General features: G+C 40.2%; 1 protein-coding gene across 3 annotated transcripts in view; it reads right to left on the bottom strand.

Moving 5' to 3' along the window:
* Positions 1-7,591: 7,591 nt before the first annotated feature.
* The window catches only part of LOC140367233 (ninjurin-2-like), a 208,302-nt gene continuing 197,926 nt past the window's right edge, over positions 7,592-17,967 (bottom strand). The window contains exons 3-4 of one of the 3 annotated variants that reach the window (XM_072453593.1): positions 16,881-16,960; positions 7,592-7,870 (exon numbers count right to left, since the gene is read on the bottom strand). In XM_072453593.1, coding sequence (XP_072309694.1) covers positions 7,707-7,870; positions 16,881-16,960 — 244 coding nt within the window. In that variant the 3' untranslated portion in view covers positions 7,592-7,706. Of the gene's footprint in view, positions 7,871-11,254; positions 11,536-13,481; positions 13,710-16,880; positions 16,961-17,967 lie in introns of those variants that run through there. The other 2 variants (XM_072453592.1, XM_072453594.1) reach the window with 2 other exon arrangements.

Here is a 17,967-nt window from a genome sequence, read left to right as displayed (position 1 = left end):
AGTTTTAGAATGATCTTGAGCTTTAAACAGAACTAGTAGACAAGGTACTATTATTTTATGTTGAAATGTCAGTCTTGTTTTAAACCTTGACCAAAATATGAGCATTTTTAATTAACGTGTTGGTATTGAAATTGGTATCAAGAATCCAGTATTTTGAATCAAAATTGAGTTCTTCTTATTTTGGTTTTATGGTGGTTTGTATCCAAGTGTTACATTACCACCCCCTACTGTAGTTGTACATCTTAGACTTTATTCTTCATACTTCATTCTTTAGACTTAATTTTCTCAATGCTTTGTTCCACCTTGTGATGTCAATAAATGATTGTTTCAAAGTTAACAGCTATTTTGGCATCAATTGAACTGCTTTACCCAAAAATACTTAAAGGTGGAATGGACGATTTTTTCCAGCAAATTTTGTATCATATTTCCTCGTGGCGTGGATAAATCATTTGTCCTGCCACGTATCAATCATAAAACGCACCTACCGCTCACCTGCAGCCGCGTGCGGGTCGTCCCCACGTTTCCGCGTGCCTAAGCGCATGGATCTATCATAATACAGTTCCCTCAGTGTACGGGGCAAAATGAAGACAGAGAAAGACAGTTCGAGCTGACGCAGAAGTGGACAGAAATCTACGGGAGACGAGCGATGCGATGCGCTCCGTTGCGCTAATAAACAAACGCACGTGTGTGTTGTATCAGTTCACACGGGGGAGTGCGCATGCGCACTTCCACCTGCGTTCTCAAATCGCCGAAAAATCGCCCATTGCGCCATTAAACTGTTGCGCTGGCTGGCTGGCTGGCTGGCTGGCTGGCCGGCCCATGGTCCTGAGAAGAATGTTGGTACTCCTTCCTGTCAGGTGGAACCGATTCATTAAGAACACTGCTGTGCTTCCTTGATCCAGGAAGGTGTAGGTGTTTCATTACCTCGTTTGTCCCTAACCTGGACTGGCATAATAGGCAGCTTACAATTCTGTTCTCCAGCCCTCTGTCCCTGTGCAATGCAGTTGGATGCTTCCGGACACATTTTAAGCAGGAGATCCTCTTGCCTTACAGATGTGTCCTTTAAACATACAACTGTAACAGAAGCCATTCTCCTTTAAGAACACAATCTTCTTTGTGTGGCAGCCTTTTCAACTATGTACACTCCTCCAATGTTTGTCTGCCTTCACAACAGGGCATTTTTTATTAATTGTTGAGTTTTCCAAACTGACGAGGTTTTGTCTCGGTTGTGGAAAAGATGGTCCCTTTAATTTCAGAGCGGGTCTGTGACAGGAGAGTAAAGTTTACTGACATGCTTCTCCTATAGGTCGCAGGCATGACTCCACTACTCCTTTATCTTGTATGGCAACTTTTTATGATATCAAGCATGCTGGAGGGTTGTGTGGATACTGAACATTTTCCATTACATTACAACAGCCGCTGAGTAAAAGACCATATTCCTGCAATGCCCGGACATCCTCAGTTTTAATTTGGGGCCAGGACAAGGCTCTTTCTTCTTTCGTTGACAACTTCTCACAAGCTCCTTTACATGTCCATTTGTGTATTGCTCAAGAAAGTGCAATAGATCCCAGTTGTTGTTTGTGTTACATTCAACGCCATTTTGAAAGAATCTCACAAAAGGTGTAATAGTTCAGTGGATTACCATCGAACACTGGGATTTCTCTTTTTGGGAGAGCACAAGCATTGCTTTGAGAAGTGAGAGATGAGAAGTGATGTAATATAATTTTGCCTTCTCATTTCAAGCACACCGTCGTTTGCTGCTCCAATATTTTGACTAAATGTATTGCCATACTGTATCATTGTGTTGTCAAGCCTTTGCATAGGCAGAATCAGAATCAAAAAAGGTTTATTGCCATTGCCAATGAACATAATTCACAAACATAGGAACTTGCTTTGGTGATACGGTGCAACATAAAACAATGAATAAATTGCAATTTAATTTACAGATGTAGTGCAAAAAGTGAACAGTGCAGCGAGTGACAGGTATTTAGAACTGTTCACTGGACCATAGCCTCCTGCCTGAAGGGAGTTGCTCAAAGAGTCTGTATCCAGGGTGAGAAGAGGCGGCTGTGATCCAACTTGTTCGTCCCAGAGCCCAGGAGACGTACTGGTCCTGCAGAGATGGAAATCTCATCTTCTCAGCAGAGCGCACACGCTGTAGTCTCCATTTATCCCTGGCTGTGGCTCCAGCGTACCACACCATGATGGAGGTGAGGATGGACTTAATGATGGCTGTGTAAAACTGCACCATTATTTGTACTGGCAGCTTAGCTTTCCTCAGCTGCCGCAGGAAGTAAATCTTCTGCTGGGCCTTCTTGATGAGGGAGTTGACAGTAAGTTCCCATTTGAGGTGCTGGGTGATGATGGTGACGAGTGGTCCCTCCTGTAGGCAGATTGATCCCTGTTCAAGATGAGCCTGATGAGGGTAGTGTTGTCCACAATCATCAAAACCTAAAATAGAAAGAGCCAAGTTGCTGAGCCAGTTTCCGGTAGTCTGCAGCATGGGGGGCTCTGGGCTTGTAATCGGTGTGTAGCCAGAGCTCACTCCACATGGAGGCGGAGTTGTTGTTGGAGAACTGCTGCTTCAGACGCGTATTGTACGGTGATCTAGCTTGAGACACCTCCCTGCTAAATACTTCATGACTAGCATTAATTGTGCGCTGCCTCTTTCTACTGCCTTAACTGCATTAGTTTTGGTGTGAACCCAGGGAACAGGGCAACAGCACGGACTACAGCGCAGACCACGGCGTGGACCGTGGACCACAGCGCGGACCACGGCGCGGACCACGGTGCGGCAGACAACAACAGAGCGTTGCCTGCTCTGTTGTTGTCTGCTAATGGCTCTTTTCCTGTGGTTGGACTAGTATAGATGTAGAGAACTATTTTATTCAATATCTGCTTACCAATAAGGCCACTTCAATGAGAAGCGCTCACTTCTGAGAAAAGAAAACTGTCTGCAAAACCTGTGCGAGGATTTAAAAAATAAATAAGACCTACCTACCTGAATTTTTTTTTCAATGTTACCGGAAACACACTATTTTATTTGGCCTTACTTACAACTCTATACTGAATCCCATTCCTTACAAATATTGCGCATCCTCCACCATTTCCTCCTTGCCTATTCCTTCGAACTAATAATAAAATCCAATGTTGGTTTTAGCCAGGTTTCTTGAACACAAATGATATCCGGTTTCACCTTACTATATTGCACATACCCTTTAAATTCCTGTCCGTTTGCAATGAGACTCCTGACATTCTACTGCAGTATAATCAGGTCTTCTCACTTGTTCCTCCTTCTGCCTTACTGTCCCCCTTTAATCTTTCGTGCACTTGCTCCCAAGAGATCTCTTTAGCCCCCAGGAATTTCTCCGCCCCCTTTACTATCATCTTAACTTTGTCTGCTTTATGTTTGACTTGTTCAGAACAATTGATCGCGTAAGACAAAAACACTTCTAAGTCATCAACAGAAAGTACTTGTTTCTCTTCTGTTTGGAACAGCACTGGCTTCAACTGTGCCTCCTCGTCTCTGTATTTGGACCTTCTTTGCAGCTTCTGCATACCTGATGTTTACCAATTTGACCTTCTCAATTTGCACAGCTTTCTTTCTGACCTCACACCTACCAAACGTCGCTGTGTGCTGTCCCCAACAATTACAGCACTTAACCTGGGCATTTTCACCACATTCTTCAATCCTATGTTCACCTCCACATTTTAAGTATTTCTGCTTACCTCTACACACCGCTGCAATGTGACCACAAAGCTGACACTTGTAGCACCGGAGTGGAGGAGGGACATATTCTCTTACTCTTCACTCTCTCAGGAAGCTCCACAACTTTAAGTTCCAGTAAAACCAACATGCTCTGAATTCTTTGGCCATCACTCCGTTTCATCAATCTCTTAGATAAATCACCCCTGCTCCCAAACTTTTTTTAAACTTATCCAGATCTTCATCCAGGGGGATTCCTGTGACTACTCCACGTGCCCCTTTCCTTTCTCCAACAACCGTACACTCACTTACAGCCATCTTTCCAATGCTGCTAATCTGCATTGCTAAGTTTTTATGTGCCTCCGACTCACACACTACTCCCACACTCAGCAGATTGCCATCTCTCAGCACTTTCGCAAACACTACACCCCCCAGTTTCCTCTTCAGCTCCATTAATAACGCCAAGACTCCAATTATCCCAACCTCACTCTGAGTTTTAAATTTAATAATGACTTTAGGATTATTCTGCACTCTCACTTCTCTTTTCCGACCCGCCGATCTCTCTTCATCTGGTTACCTTCCAAAGACCGTTTATTACTCTGACTACTCTTACCCCCTGACCCTCTCATCCCCCTTTTTCCTACTCTACCTGATTGTGAATCATCGTCAGAGTCCAGTAAGTCAATGTCATCGTCCTCGTCCGCTTGGGAAGCCATCTCAGCCCAGTCACAAACCGGATTATGCCTACCGCCAATTTTACTGTAATTTTTTCAATGAACAGTGAATCTTTTGAATTGGCCGCGAAAACCTTGTGGACATTGTGATCTGCACTTCCGCCAGCATCCCTTCTAAACAACTCCCCAAACTCCAGAGGTAGAGGAAGGGTCAGCACTAGTACATAGACGCCTTCGGGACAAATCCAACATGGCGGTAACAACATGGCGGCGACCAGACCGATCCCGCTGTTACAGCTCAGGTAATAATTTTCTCTCTTGGGTTAACCCTGACCCCTTACCCCTAACCCTAAGTTTTTGTAGTAGTTAGGAGAAAAAAATAAAAATGTTTGCTCACCTGTGAGACTGCAATCTACAAGTTTAAAAAGTTGAATCTGGAAATAAAATTTTCTTCATGAAGGATTCGTACCCATGACATCCTACACCACAAGCCATATCCTTGACTGCCTGGCCAACACATCTGGGGACTTTCTGCTCTGAGACAGAAAATGTACCTCCCTCACCTACCAGGTGTCGCAAAATGGTTAAGACGTCTTGTCTCAAACCGCAAGTGATTTGGGCCGCCACGAGGGCCGCCATATTGGACTTTGTAACTTCCGGACCGATAACTTCAGTTCCGATGGCGTCTATGTGCTAGTGCTGACTGTAGAGGAAGTGCCGACTCTTCTTCTGTGTCGCTTAGAGCGCTGCAGCGCTGCGCTTTAGAGCCCTCTTGTGGTTGGCATATGAAATGCGGTTGCCAGTGTGAAAATAACGAAAAATATCAGAAAGTATAAATCACACCCCGGCCAAAACTATGTAAAAAAGTGCGACTTATAGTCCGGAAAATACGGAAAACAGTAAAAAGTAATAAACTGTGAATTCACCACAGAATTCTGACCTTCGTCAGATTAGTTTTAAACTATAGGAGTTTTGAAATGTTGGGAACACAACGTGTATTTGTGGTAAATGCAGTAAAAAATACTTTTAGAGCAGAAATGGTGTGTAGGAGATTGTATTACATGTTTGGAAGGAATAATAGCCTACCGTTTAAACAATAAGATAGGCCTGACTAATTTTTTCATGATGATTTAAGAAAGTTATTACTTTTACATGAACCTATTCGATGAAGCAACGCCAAATTCACATGTCAACCCAACTACAACATTTACTTCCTGACCGGAAATTATGAAAGTATGAGTCTTTTCAATGGCCCATAGCAAAATAGTTCTCATTGGAAAAGTGAAGGATGCAGTATTTTCATGATTCATACATTTATAAGTTTAGTTCCACTACAACACAGAATTTAGATATTGTTTTTATTGTAATGTCTAAAATGTTTAGTTTAAAAGATTTGCGTATGTTTTGCCCCAAACAAGGTGAAATTGAATTTGTACAGTATATTTTCAGTAACGAGAAGCATCTGCAAAAACACAAGAAAAGTGAACAATGCCTGGTGTTTTATTTATTATATTATATCATGTTCAGTTATGGTTAAAAAAGGTACTCAATTAGTAGTATAAGTACAAAGAAAAATATTGATCAAAGTATTAGTTACTATGTTCTGCAATTTTAGTAGCGTTTATATGACTCTTTTATACAAAACATGATAAACTTCCAAATCCACTTTATTTATGGCCTATTGCACATTTTATAAACAAAAGAGTTTCAAATGGCTGCACAAACACAAACATATTAAAAACATATATAATCTATGTAAGTTCTCCATTTGATCTTGCTAGTCCTAAATCAATAAAAGTAGTTTAATTAAATTAAAGCAAAATGATAAAACCATTAAAAAAAACATAAAACCGTCAAATAAATTAAATTTACTTAAACAGTTTAAAGCTGATTTAAGTCATTTTAAAACAACACACCCCATATTAACTAGTCAAATAAGGAAATGGATAACTGTCCAAGAGCAATTTTACTCAACTGCTTTCAAGTATGTCTTTAAATATCTACTGTACTCAAAAAGTACAATTAACCAAAATTATACTCTATTGTGTGATACTTTGAATTTGATTATTGGTAGTTTGGGCCTGGCGCAGCCTAATTTTTTCATTAATTCAGATCAGATACAGTCCTAATGTTAACTTCTCCAGCCTCTTAGCTTAACTGCTAAGCTTAAGTTATGTTTTTGTCTCTGCTCTTCTGCTCTCAAGACCCAGCTGAAGAAGATGCAACACCCCTGTTGAAACATTCTCTCTGTCTCAAAGTAAGATATCAGCTTTGGTCAGGCTTATTTTGGTTATTTCAGAGTACATCAACCCTGAATTTGAATTTGTTCATCAAATGTTAATCAGTGGAGCACTACAAAATCATCTTTGACATCACCATCCCACTGGACTTCAGAACTATGTATCTGGGCCTCAAAACTCCGGCCATGGACACAGTGAATGGATACTTCTGGAACATACTTCTGGCAGCAGGAAAAAGGCAATTCCAAAGAAAGGGATGACACAAACTCAACCAACAATCAAGGACTGGACTGCCATTTTGAAAAACAAATTCCATTTGTACCAAATTTGAAAATTAATCAATTTGTTGGACTTTGGACCAATTGGGACAGGTATGGCAGACTACATATTTAGGACTACTGGTACTTGTATCATTTGCATGTTAACTTTCTGTGTCTTTTTTGGTATCCCATGTGTATTTTTTTTTTTAAACTGGGGGGGGGGATCTATGTTGAATATAGGAAACCAGTGCAAATGCAAGATGCAAGGGATGTCTCTGTGTCCCAGTATTTGATTATTGTATTTGATTATTGTAAGTATTTCAAAATCATCAATACCTGATTTATATTTAGAATACACTCAACATTAATATATATGATATGATTAATGTTTAATCAAAAATATTTATATGTATAATTTGTAATTATATATATATATATATCTATATCTATATCATATATATATATATATATATATATATATATATATATATATATATATATATATATATATATATATCATGTTATTATAGTAATATTAATTTGATATAACTTGTAACTGCAGTACAATTTTTGGCTACTTTCCCCAACTCAGATGACCCGAAAGTTCAACCATTTAATGAATCACTTTCTTTTCTATTTACCCCCATAAGTCTTGAAGAATTACTTAAGACACTTGTTATGAGGCTAATGACTGTTGACCTGCTTTAGTTTTAGTCCTGTTTTAGTCCTTAACATCACAGAAAACATAATTCTAGACCTCCTGCTCCTCTTGGGTTAGAGGCTCGTAGCTATAGTTTAGTTAGACCCATGTTTAAGCTGCACTGGCTCAGTGTATGCGTATCATGAGCCAGGGGAAGTGGCCGGTGCGCTGCATGCCCAAGATGCTGATGAAGAAGCCCATGCCTGTGGTGATGAACAACATGGTGGTGGTCACGTTGTTGAGGTAGTCCAGCCTTTTCTGCAGAGAGGAGTTGTTCAGATCACGCCGACCTGCCACAAATATACAGTAAGTCATGCACAATTGTCCTCTGTCATCAGAATGTTCAAAATTCCAGAATGGAGGCGACTGGAGGCAAAATTTAGTAGACATTACACGTTTTCAATATTTATCTGACATCAGATCGAAATGCTTTTGCTAATGCTAACCGAAGTCTTTATAACAAAAAGTAATGCAACAATTTTGATTTGACAGAAATGCCAGTTAGTTTGCTGGTCTGTTACAAAGTAGAGATTTTATTTTATTTTGTACCCTAAAAATTGTAGAAATTATAAAAAATGTGTCTCAAAGTACACAAAGTACAATTTGGGATAAATTATGTAATATATCTGTAGATAAAATGAAAATCTATTGTGGGACCACTATTTCTGTAAACATTTGTCCAGTAAAAAAATCTGCCATAATCTCTTTATAATTTGTGATATTCTCAAATCAATCAAATTCATTCTGAAATTTAGATTTTTTTGTTTAGAAACTTTTAAAGGGTCTATGAACCAATAACGCATTTAAAATGGGTACAGAATGTAAAATGTGAAAGGTGCACTAAACTCAGTGTTTCCCATGAATAGAGGAGACTACGGTGTATTGGCCAAATCACCATTTCATGATTCAATAATTTTCTTTTGAATGCAGCTCTATGCTCACACCTCTGTAAGTCACCCCCAAGGCTCTGAGTGAGTGACAGGTGGATATAACCAATGACGTGTGAACTCTCAGAAGAAGCAGATGTCTTTAGTTCAAGGCAATATAAAGATACTGCGAAAATTGTGATATTCATTTTTGGCATATGGCCCATACATAAAGCCCCCCATTCTATGCTCCATGTTTCTATGATTCCATGTTTGCGCACCCCTACTCTAAAAACAAGCTGAACTCAAATTGGTTATGAAAATGCTATTATCTGCTTGTGGTTGTCACAACCTGAGGTGTGGACTTGGACTCGAGTGAGACTTGAGTCCCTACTTTGATGACTTGAGATTTGGATTTAAGGACATTGACTCAGGATTTGACTTGGAGCCTTGTGACTTCAGACGATTTGATGCTTTTCTTAAAAATGTGTGTCTCTAAAAGCCCTGATTGCGCAAAGTTCAGAGTCTTTGGGCTGGACTTGGAGTTGAGGCCGAAGACTTGAAACTTCTAATACAAGGACTTTGTTCACCTCTGGACATAACCACATAATATTGAGTGTGTAATCAGCTTTCTTGATCAGTAGAGGCAACATGCGGCTTTTGTCCATCAAAAAAACAAGAAGATTCAATCACAGATCACTTGTGCCACCATGGTCTCACCTGTGGAAACACTGACTAACGTCCTTCTTCCTGACTCTGTGGAGACGTTAAGGAGAGTGTGCCATAGTATATTTTTTTGTTGCAGAAAGAGAGGGAGAGTAGCCAAAATTGTAAGAGCAGTGTTAGATAATATTAGTGCGACCTTAGAAGATTGTTTATGTAATTATTTGAACCAACCCTTCAGTGTCTTCAACGCACCTAAGAACACATCTTCAAATATTGAGCCAGACTCTTGTCTGAAGGACCTGTTTGGAAGATGATTTGGAAAACGTGCAAACTCCTCACCCAGCCTGGGTGTCCAAACATTGGTCCTCGCCAAATGTCCTTTTCACATAATGCGTTTTGTCACAACCATTAATTTGATTTGTTTAAAAAAAGAAGATCAAACATCAAGTATCAAGTAATTTATTTCTCATTTTCATCCGAACACAAACTATTTTACAAAATGTCAGTTAAAAAAAATAATCAAATGTCAGTATAAATCAATCTCAATAAATGAAAACAGGCCTTAAAAAATAGGACATTTTAGGTTGTTTTTACAGTTAAAATAACTCAAAATCAGAAATATAAATATATATGTACTGTCTCAACAATTACGTTATCATAATGAATTTGACTATGTTTAATATCTTTTAAAAAAATAAAGTAAACAAAAAAAAAGGTTTAGCGTCTCAAATTTATCGTTTAAAACATATTCTGAATTGAGTCATTTGAACTTGAGGTCTTATCTTTAAGTAAAATGAAAGTATGTGAGTGTGTGCATCAGAAGTGGAGGCGAGCCGCAGTCCGGGACAACCAGCGTTCTTAGGACGCCAAGAACCTGATGAGAAATGGTGACGTTGTGCGAAGAGGATGCCTGGCCATGAAGCATAGATGCTGGGTAGTCCAGTCTCCTCTGGTTGGACACCACGTTCAGGTCTCTGCGGGCTACACACACACACACACACACACACACACACACACACACACACACACACACACACACACACACAGATGTTTCATTCACTCTATGGCACGGAATAGTCTAATATATTTTACCTCAACCCAACGTTTTGCTAGTTTCCCTTAAATTATGTAACTTTTCTGGGCGACATTAACAAGGGTCCGATATGGATGTTTGTTTGTTTTTTGCAGTTACTGATAGCCGATATTTGACTTGCTTCTGTGGCCGATAAAAGATATTTGCCAACGTCAATATGATTTTGAAATCCATAGCAAGGCCTCACAACGTCTTCTCTCTCATAATACTGGTAAAAGCTTTAACATGGAAAAAACAAACGGTCCAATCTGCACCTAAAGATGTTTTATTAATTAATGGAATCCACTTAATTTATCTGGGAAACATTTTAATCTTTACCAAAAAAAAAAAATCTGTAAGATCATATATATAATATACAAAGTTCCCTCTATACATGTTTTTGTATATAATATGCATTTTTCAGATTTATATGTCCCAAATACAGGGCATAATATTTGGACATTTTACTTATATAACAATATAAATATAACATGATGAATAACAAACTTGTAATACATATTTTTCTTCTATTTATTTTTATTAAAAAAATTCTAATTGATATCTCTAAAATTAAGATTATTTTCTATTCCTGCAGTGTTTCGCTTTAAATTATAGTTGCTTTTCACTTCAGAAATAACAGCTGTGTTTCGCTGGTGGTGCCGTGGTTAAGGGCACAGTGGTAGCTACCACACATGTGCAACCACCGCTGTGGCATTGTGGGTTCAACAACTGTTCTGTCAAATAAAACTTTCAAGCCGAAAATAAATAAATAAATCAAATAACATAACATGCAAAATAATATATTACCTACATGATTATGTAAACATACAGCCGTCATTCTAATTGCCCTTCTATATCCATGTCTGTCCAAAAAGACAAAATCTAATGCTCTGAGGACAAAATGGGAACGGCACACACATACTGGGACAGAGCAGAAAACATATCTCGGCCAAGTATCAACATTTTCAATATCAGACAAATACCAATCTGGGAAATTCCTCCGATGTTACTGATACCAGTGTTAGAACTGTTAAATCACCCACTCCTTACGCCAACCATTTGTTTCCATATAGCTTTACTATATCTTGCTTTTATTCAGTTATGACAAAGTTTGAACATCAAATCATTCACAAACATCTAATGACTATTTCTAAATTACCGAACAGTGTTGTTCGGTAATTTCACAGAACAAAGCGCTGGAAAAGCCACCCCAGTAACCAGTAACGTTGGGTGCCAAAGGCAGACTTGATGATGTTGACAATCATTGTGACAAAGATGAGGCCAGTGATAAGATTGTTTAGAAAGTTTAGCAGACGCTGGTACGAGGGGAGGAGCCGGAGCTCGCAGCGAGCTATGTTTGAATAAAACACACACACACACACACACACACACACACACACACACACACACACACACACACACGTGTCTATGGTCTCATTCTCAACAATAGCAAACATCATTCTAGGGCCAAAATTAATGTGGTAAGTACAGAATTAATTTTGGTTAGTCTTTTAATTAAAAAATAGTGTGTGTAAGATTTATGTTTCATAGACACCCTCTCTGCATCCCCAGATACGAGGTAAACATGTTCAAATCAAATATAGCTTTTACTGAGAACAAATGTAATGCTGATGTATTCTTAATTTGATGTTTTGATTCTCAAACTGTTTCTCCAATCAGAAAGCAAGTCTCACATGACCCCTAACCCTCTCATTTGCATTGCCAGTTCCAAAGTTTTTTTTACGATTGAATAAACACTAAAATCTAAAGTTTTGCTCAATTATCAACACCTTACATTCAAGGAGGAAAACTACGCCCCAGATTTCCTGGCCGAGAAGGAGAGTCTAAGGACAGAGGACCCTGGGACATCGTCCTTCGCCACCACAGACATTGTCTGACTCCATCGCCACCACAGACATTGTTGATTCATTTCTCCCTGTGGCCCTCAGAGGCAACCGTTGTTGTGATTTTGGGCCTTACAAAAATAAATTGAATTGACTTGAATTTGCACCACTGTAAGCACAATAAGTCAGTTCACACTTTGTAGAAAACAATACACACAGTGATTTGCAACACTGAACACACTTGTATGCATTTAGACACAGAAGTATATTACAGTTTTTTACGATTTAACAAACACAATTTTGACTGTTTAGTTTTATTTAGCAAAACCCTACACACAATTAGCACAACCACAAACCCAATTAGCAAAACACCTTAGCTCCTTTGCAAAATGAAACACTCTTGTAAAAACTAGACACTAGACACCAACATGGCAAAAAAAATAAAAAAAAAGTTTTCATTTCCCAGTTTTCATGAACATTACATTTTATCCAGTACAAAAAATAACCCCCCAAACTCCTCCCCCTCCTGCTTGAAATCTACCTCTACCTCCACCTCCACCTCTTCCTCAACCTGTGGCACGGCCTCTGCCTCCGTCACCTCCTCTTCCTCCTTCTCATCCTCACTCTTCCTCTTCCTTCCATTTTGGTTCAGTTTGGTGAACTCACCTGCTGCATTTTTACAGTGCTTAAACCTGATTGCTGTGTCTCCAATTAAGCGATCTGATGGCAGTGTTCAATGGATTGGCACATGGGTGTGGTCATTTGACAGTCAGTGCTTTAGAATTGCAAGGAAGTGACATCTTGATAGACTTATTGTGTTTACAGTGGTGCAAATCTGAGGCCGAGTTTTGCTCCTTGAGTGTAAGGTTTTGATATGATATTGATTTGGGCAAAACTTTAGATTTTAGTGTTTATTCAATTGTAAAAAACTGTAAGATGTCACTATATGGCCCTGCGACAAGTTGGCCACTGTCCAGGGTGTACCCCGCCTAAGGCCCGAAGTCACTGGGAGAGGCTCCAGTCACCCGCGACCCCGAAAGGGAACAAGCGGTAGAAAATGGATGGATGGATGGATGTTTAACTATGTGAATTTTCTGGCAGGTGCTCCTTCTGACACTTCATCCACATTGTCTGAAGTGTGTGTGTGTGTGTGTGTGTGTGTGTGTGTGTGTGTATTGGCAGCTTTGCTTCAGTCAGTACAGAAGCATCTTACTACCTCTAAGTCTGAATGAATACTGCAACATAAAGCACTGTGGGTGTCAAGAAAATTATATATAAATCAAATTGTTAATGAATTAATTCATATTAACATGCCATACTGTGTCGTGTTATTGAGCAAGATAGCATAACAATTTAATGGTTGGTATACGCTCATACAGCTGTATACGCGAATACAGCTGCGAGGTCTCAGATGTATTCGACGGAATATCACTGGAATAATAGACAATATAACAATCGCTCCAATTTGGTAGATCGTCTTCAGTTTAGATCACTTTTTTGAATTTTCATATGGCGTCGCCCAGCTCTAATCAGAAGTGCATCCTAAAGAGGCCAGTGCGCTCCATGCCCATAACGGAGATGAGGACATTGGTGAAAAAGATGATGAAGACGAGAGCTGTCAGACGGTTGTTGAGACTGTTCAGGCGCTTGTGGTTGGCTTCAATGTTAAGATCCCTCCGAGCTGTAAGGACACATGCACATGCACCTATACAAAACTTCTTCAACTCATTCATATTTACACTGACTTCTGAGAAATTAAGTGCAAATTCAACCAGGAAGACCGTGTTTCCTGTCCTGTCTGCTACTTTTGAAAAACACCTTTATCGTTTATTTTAAAGGACACATATTATGCATTATTTGTATTATTTTTGGCCTTTAATCATGCTATTTAGTCTCTCTGCTTTTCCATATAGAAAACCAAAAAATTGGTCTAAAAAAGCATGTGGCTTTCCATCAGTCAGGCCGTTCCCATGTCACAAATTGAGTTAGAGATCCATCTCCTGGCTACTGAGGGAATTACATAGAGATAAACAAACTTAGCGTGCCCCTGATATGGTAATTGTAAGCACGCAGTTATAATGAAAGTGATTTGAGGCAGGAATGCTCAAATATCCAAAACGAGTCTGGCGATGATTTATGGATTTAAGAAAAGCACAGGATTTTTGACTTGTAGGCTTTATTCGACAGGAGAGATGAGAGCGAAAGGGGGTAGAGAGAAGACATGCAGTAAAGAGGCGAAGTTGAGATTTGAATTCACAACATTGCGGCTGGCTGCACCAGGAGCCTGGCAGATGTGAGCTGTGACTTAACCACTCGACCACTGGGCAGCACAAACTTAGTATTTTTCTACAATGTAGCACTCCTGAATGTTTTCGGAAGCTCAGAGAGAGAAAATTTAATAAACAGGTTTAATCAAACAAAAAAAGTGTAAAATAAGCTAAATACAGCTTCAGTATGATTTTGAGGGAAAAATGATTAAATGTTCAAAAACGTCTCTGCATAGTATATGCCCTTTAAAAGCTTCTTTCTTCAGACCAGTTTGTTTTTGACAAAGCTCACTTGCAGTCCTTTTCTGTGTGTCACGTGACGTTGCTGTGATGTGTCTTTTACACAGATTTTGGCACCAGCTTCACAGTTAGAGGCAGAATGACTGCAGTATGACTTCTTCAGGACAGTATCCCAGGTGTGTGAGAATCAAAAGGCAGTTTCATCCCTGTTTATTGTCCTGTGGCATGTTTCTGTATTTCTATGGCCTCCTTAATCTGACAGGAAATGTTTTTTGTCTTCTGTCCCAGTGATGTTAGTAGGAAGATAGCACCAAAGTGAGCTGATGAGACACATCACAGCAACATCACGTAACACTCTGAATAACACTGCAAGTGAAAATGTCAAAACTGTCATCTTAACAAACAAACGTGGGTCTGAAAAGAAACCATTTAAGATTATACATTTGAAAATCAACTTACAAGACTAAATGAAGACTTAAGTTGCAAAAACAGATACTGAAGTATTTGAACACCCTGCGACTTAGCAAGTTCTCCCATTAAGAAATCATGGAAGGGGTCTGAAAAATCAGCCCAGAACTATGGGAGGAGCTGGTCAATGACCAGAAGAAAGCTGGGACAGAGCTGGAGCAGTTTCAAAGGTTACTATCAGTAATACACTACGTCATGGTTTAAAATCATGCATCGCATAGAAGGCCTCCAAGCACCACCAAATCTGAGGCCATGGTTCTCAAACGGAAAAAGGTGGCCCACTTGCCCCAAGTGGAGCAGTTCAAGTATCTTGGGGTCTTGTTCACGAGTGAGGGAAGGATGGAACGTGAGATTGACAGGCGGATCGGTGCAGCGGCTGCAGTGATGCAGTCTCTGCATCGGACTGTTGTGGTAAAGAAGGAGCTGAGTCGAAAGGCAAAGCTCTCGATTTACCGGTCAATCTACGTTCCTACCCTCATCTATGGTCATGAGCTTTGGGTAATGACCGAAAGGACAAGATCGCGGATACAAGCGGTAGAAATTAGTTTTCTCGGTGCTCGGAGTAGAGCCGCTGCTCCTCCACGTCGAGAGGAGCCAGCTGAGGTGGCTCGGGCATCTGTTCCGGATGCCTCCTGGGCGCCTCCCTAGGGAGGTGTTTCGGGCATGTCCCACTGGGAAGAGTGGGACATAGTCTCACGTTGGAGAGACTATGTCTCTCGGCTGGCCTGGGATCGCCTCGCCCGGAGGAGTTGGGTAAAGTGTCTGGGGAGGAGTCTGGGAGTCCCTGCTTAGAAATGGAAGAAGATGGATGGATGCATCGCATAGAAGGTTCCTCTGCTTAAGTCAGCACATGTCCAGGCCCAACTGAAGTTGCCAATGACCATCTGGATGATCGAGGAGTCATGGGAGGAAATCATGTGGTCAGTTGAGATCAAAATAGAACATTTTGGTATAAACTCCGCTGACCGTGTTTGGAGGAAGAAGAAGGAGGAGTAACATCCCAAGAACACCATCTCTACTGTGAAGCATGAGGGTGGAAACATCATGCTTGGGGGTGCTTTTCTGCACGGGGGACAGGAAGACTGCACTATATTAAGGAGAGAATGAATGGGGCCATGTATTGTGAGATTCTGGGTACCAAACCTCTTTCCCTCAGTCAGAGCATTGAAGATGGGTTGTGGCTGGGTCTTCAACATGACAATGACCCGAAGCACACAGACAGGATAACCAAGGAGTAAGAAACATATCAAGGTACTGGAGTGGCCTAGCCAGTCTCCAGACCCAAATCCAATAAAAAAATCTTTGCAGGGAGCTGAAACTCTGTGTTGCTCAGGCACAACTCCAAAAACTGACAGATTTAGAAAAGATCTGTGTGGAAGAGTGGGCCAAAATCCCAGCTGCAGTGTTCGCAAGCTTGGTCAAGAACTACAGGAAATCTTTGGCTTCTGGACCAAAAAATAACTACTTATACTTATTACTTATAATACTTATTTGCAGCAATAACATATTTTTTGTGCAACAGAAATATTATTCCATCCCTTCTTGAGCAAATCCCCTCTACTACTGTTGGTAATATGAGTAGATGATGGTATAAAATATCTGAGATATCTGTTTTTGCTAATGAACTCTTCAAATGAACCTTCTTGGACCCTTATTTATTTCAATCAGACAAATTTTTATGTCAAAATCAAAGATAAAGGACTGAGTTGCAATTATCTACATTGTGTCAATAATATGCTTCTCCTGGCTGTTTTTCCTGGTTGAATGCATATTTGGAGAGTTAGTGTGTTTAAATGATTTGTTATGACACAAATTATAGTATTACAAGATATTCTGACTGCTCATAATAGAATGTAATATAAGGTAACGAAGCTTACCAATGATAACAATCAGGACTCCAGCCAATATCTGCAGAGCCAGTGAGAAGGAGATCAGGGTCAGGACAGCAGCGTAGTACCTGTGTAAAACAAGAATATATTAAATATTCAGTGTTTTGTAACCCAAATAATGGTGTGTGTGTATATATACAGGACCTCAGTGCGTAAAGTCATTTTAACACAAATTGATCAAATGGACATAAATTGTCGTGGTTTATTGTCTCTGCTCCTTGAATGTTACCAATAAAGATGATGATATGTAAAAATTAAGGGGAAAAATACCTGTGGGGAATTTATACAAATGGAAGATTACGGTAAGTAAACATTTTGTAATGAGGGTATAATCTATTCAATTACAGCAGCTTTTATAAAGAAAACGTGCATTCTTAATGTGCGTGTCAGTCTGCTCATCTCCTGTTTCCACTCTACCAGTCAGCCACACCTCCTCATCAGACGCACTCCCTACACCTGTCTCTGATCCACTCTACCTTCCTCTTCTTCTTCTTGTTCTAGTGGGGTTTTATGGCGGTTGGCAAACATTTAAAGCATGCATTACTGCCACCATCTGGAACTTGTATTACTTCTTTATGCTTCATATTCACAGTGATTTAAAATCTAAGGTGCACCCTACAGACCCTACTCTACCCTAATTTCCCCTTCATCCACTGTTCTAAACAAATCCCAACGGTACAATCCCTCCACTCTACCTGTTAGCCACGCCTCCTCATCAGACCCACTCCCCACACCTGTGACAGCGCTGGCTGCATTTAAGCCTGCTCCTGTCTCTGCTTCAGTGCCAGATTGTTCTTGTGTTATGCGTGACTTTCCAGCGTTTTTCCGCGTACTGATCACCTGTTGCCGACCTCGTCTGTCCCCGACCTGCCCGCCTCGTCTCTGCCCTGGATATTACCTCAGCCTTCTGTCTTCGACCCCGAGTTTTGCCTGTTCCCTCCTGGTAAGACGCCTGCTCAGCTCTGTGGCTAAACTGCTCACCTCTGGACCTGCCTGCCAGTTCGAAGATCACAAAAGACTTTTCACCCTGACTCTGTATAAACTGTTAAAGTCTGCTGTGATAAATAAAGGTCAT

This window comes from Eucyclogobius newberryi, unplaced genomic scaffold (assembly GCF_026437365.1).
Source record: "Eucyclogobius newberryi isolate DKJ021-1_F unplaced genomic scaffold, fEucNew1.0.hap1 SCAF_2, whole genome shotgun sequence".
In the NCBI taxonomy this organism is placed as follows: domain Eukaryota; kingdom Metazoa; phylum Chordata; class Actinopteri; order Gobiiformes; family Gobiidae; genus Eucyclogobius; species Eucyclogobius newberryi.
Note: the sequence above shows the minus strand (reverse complement) of the source record. Positions and strands in the feature narration are given on the sequence as shown.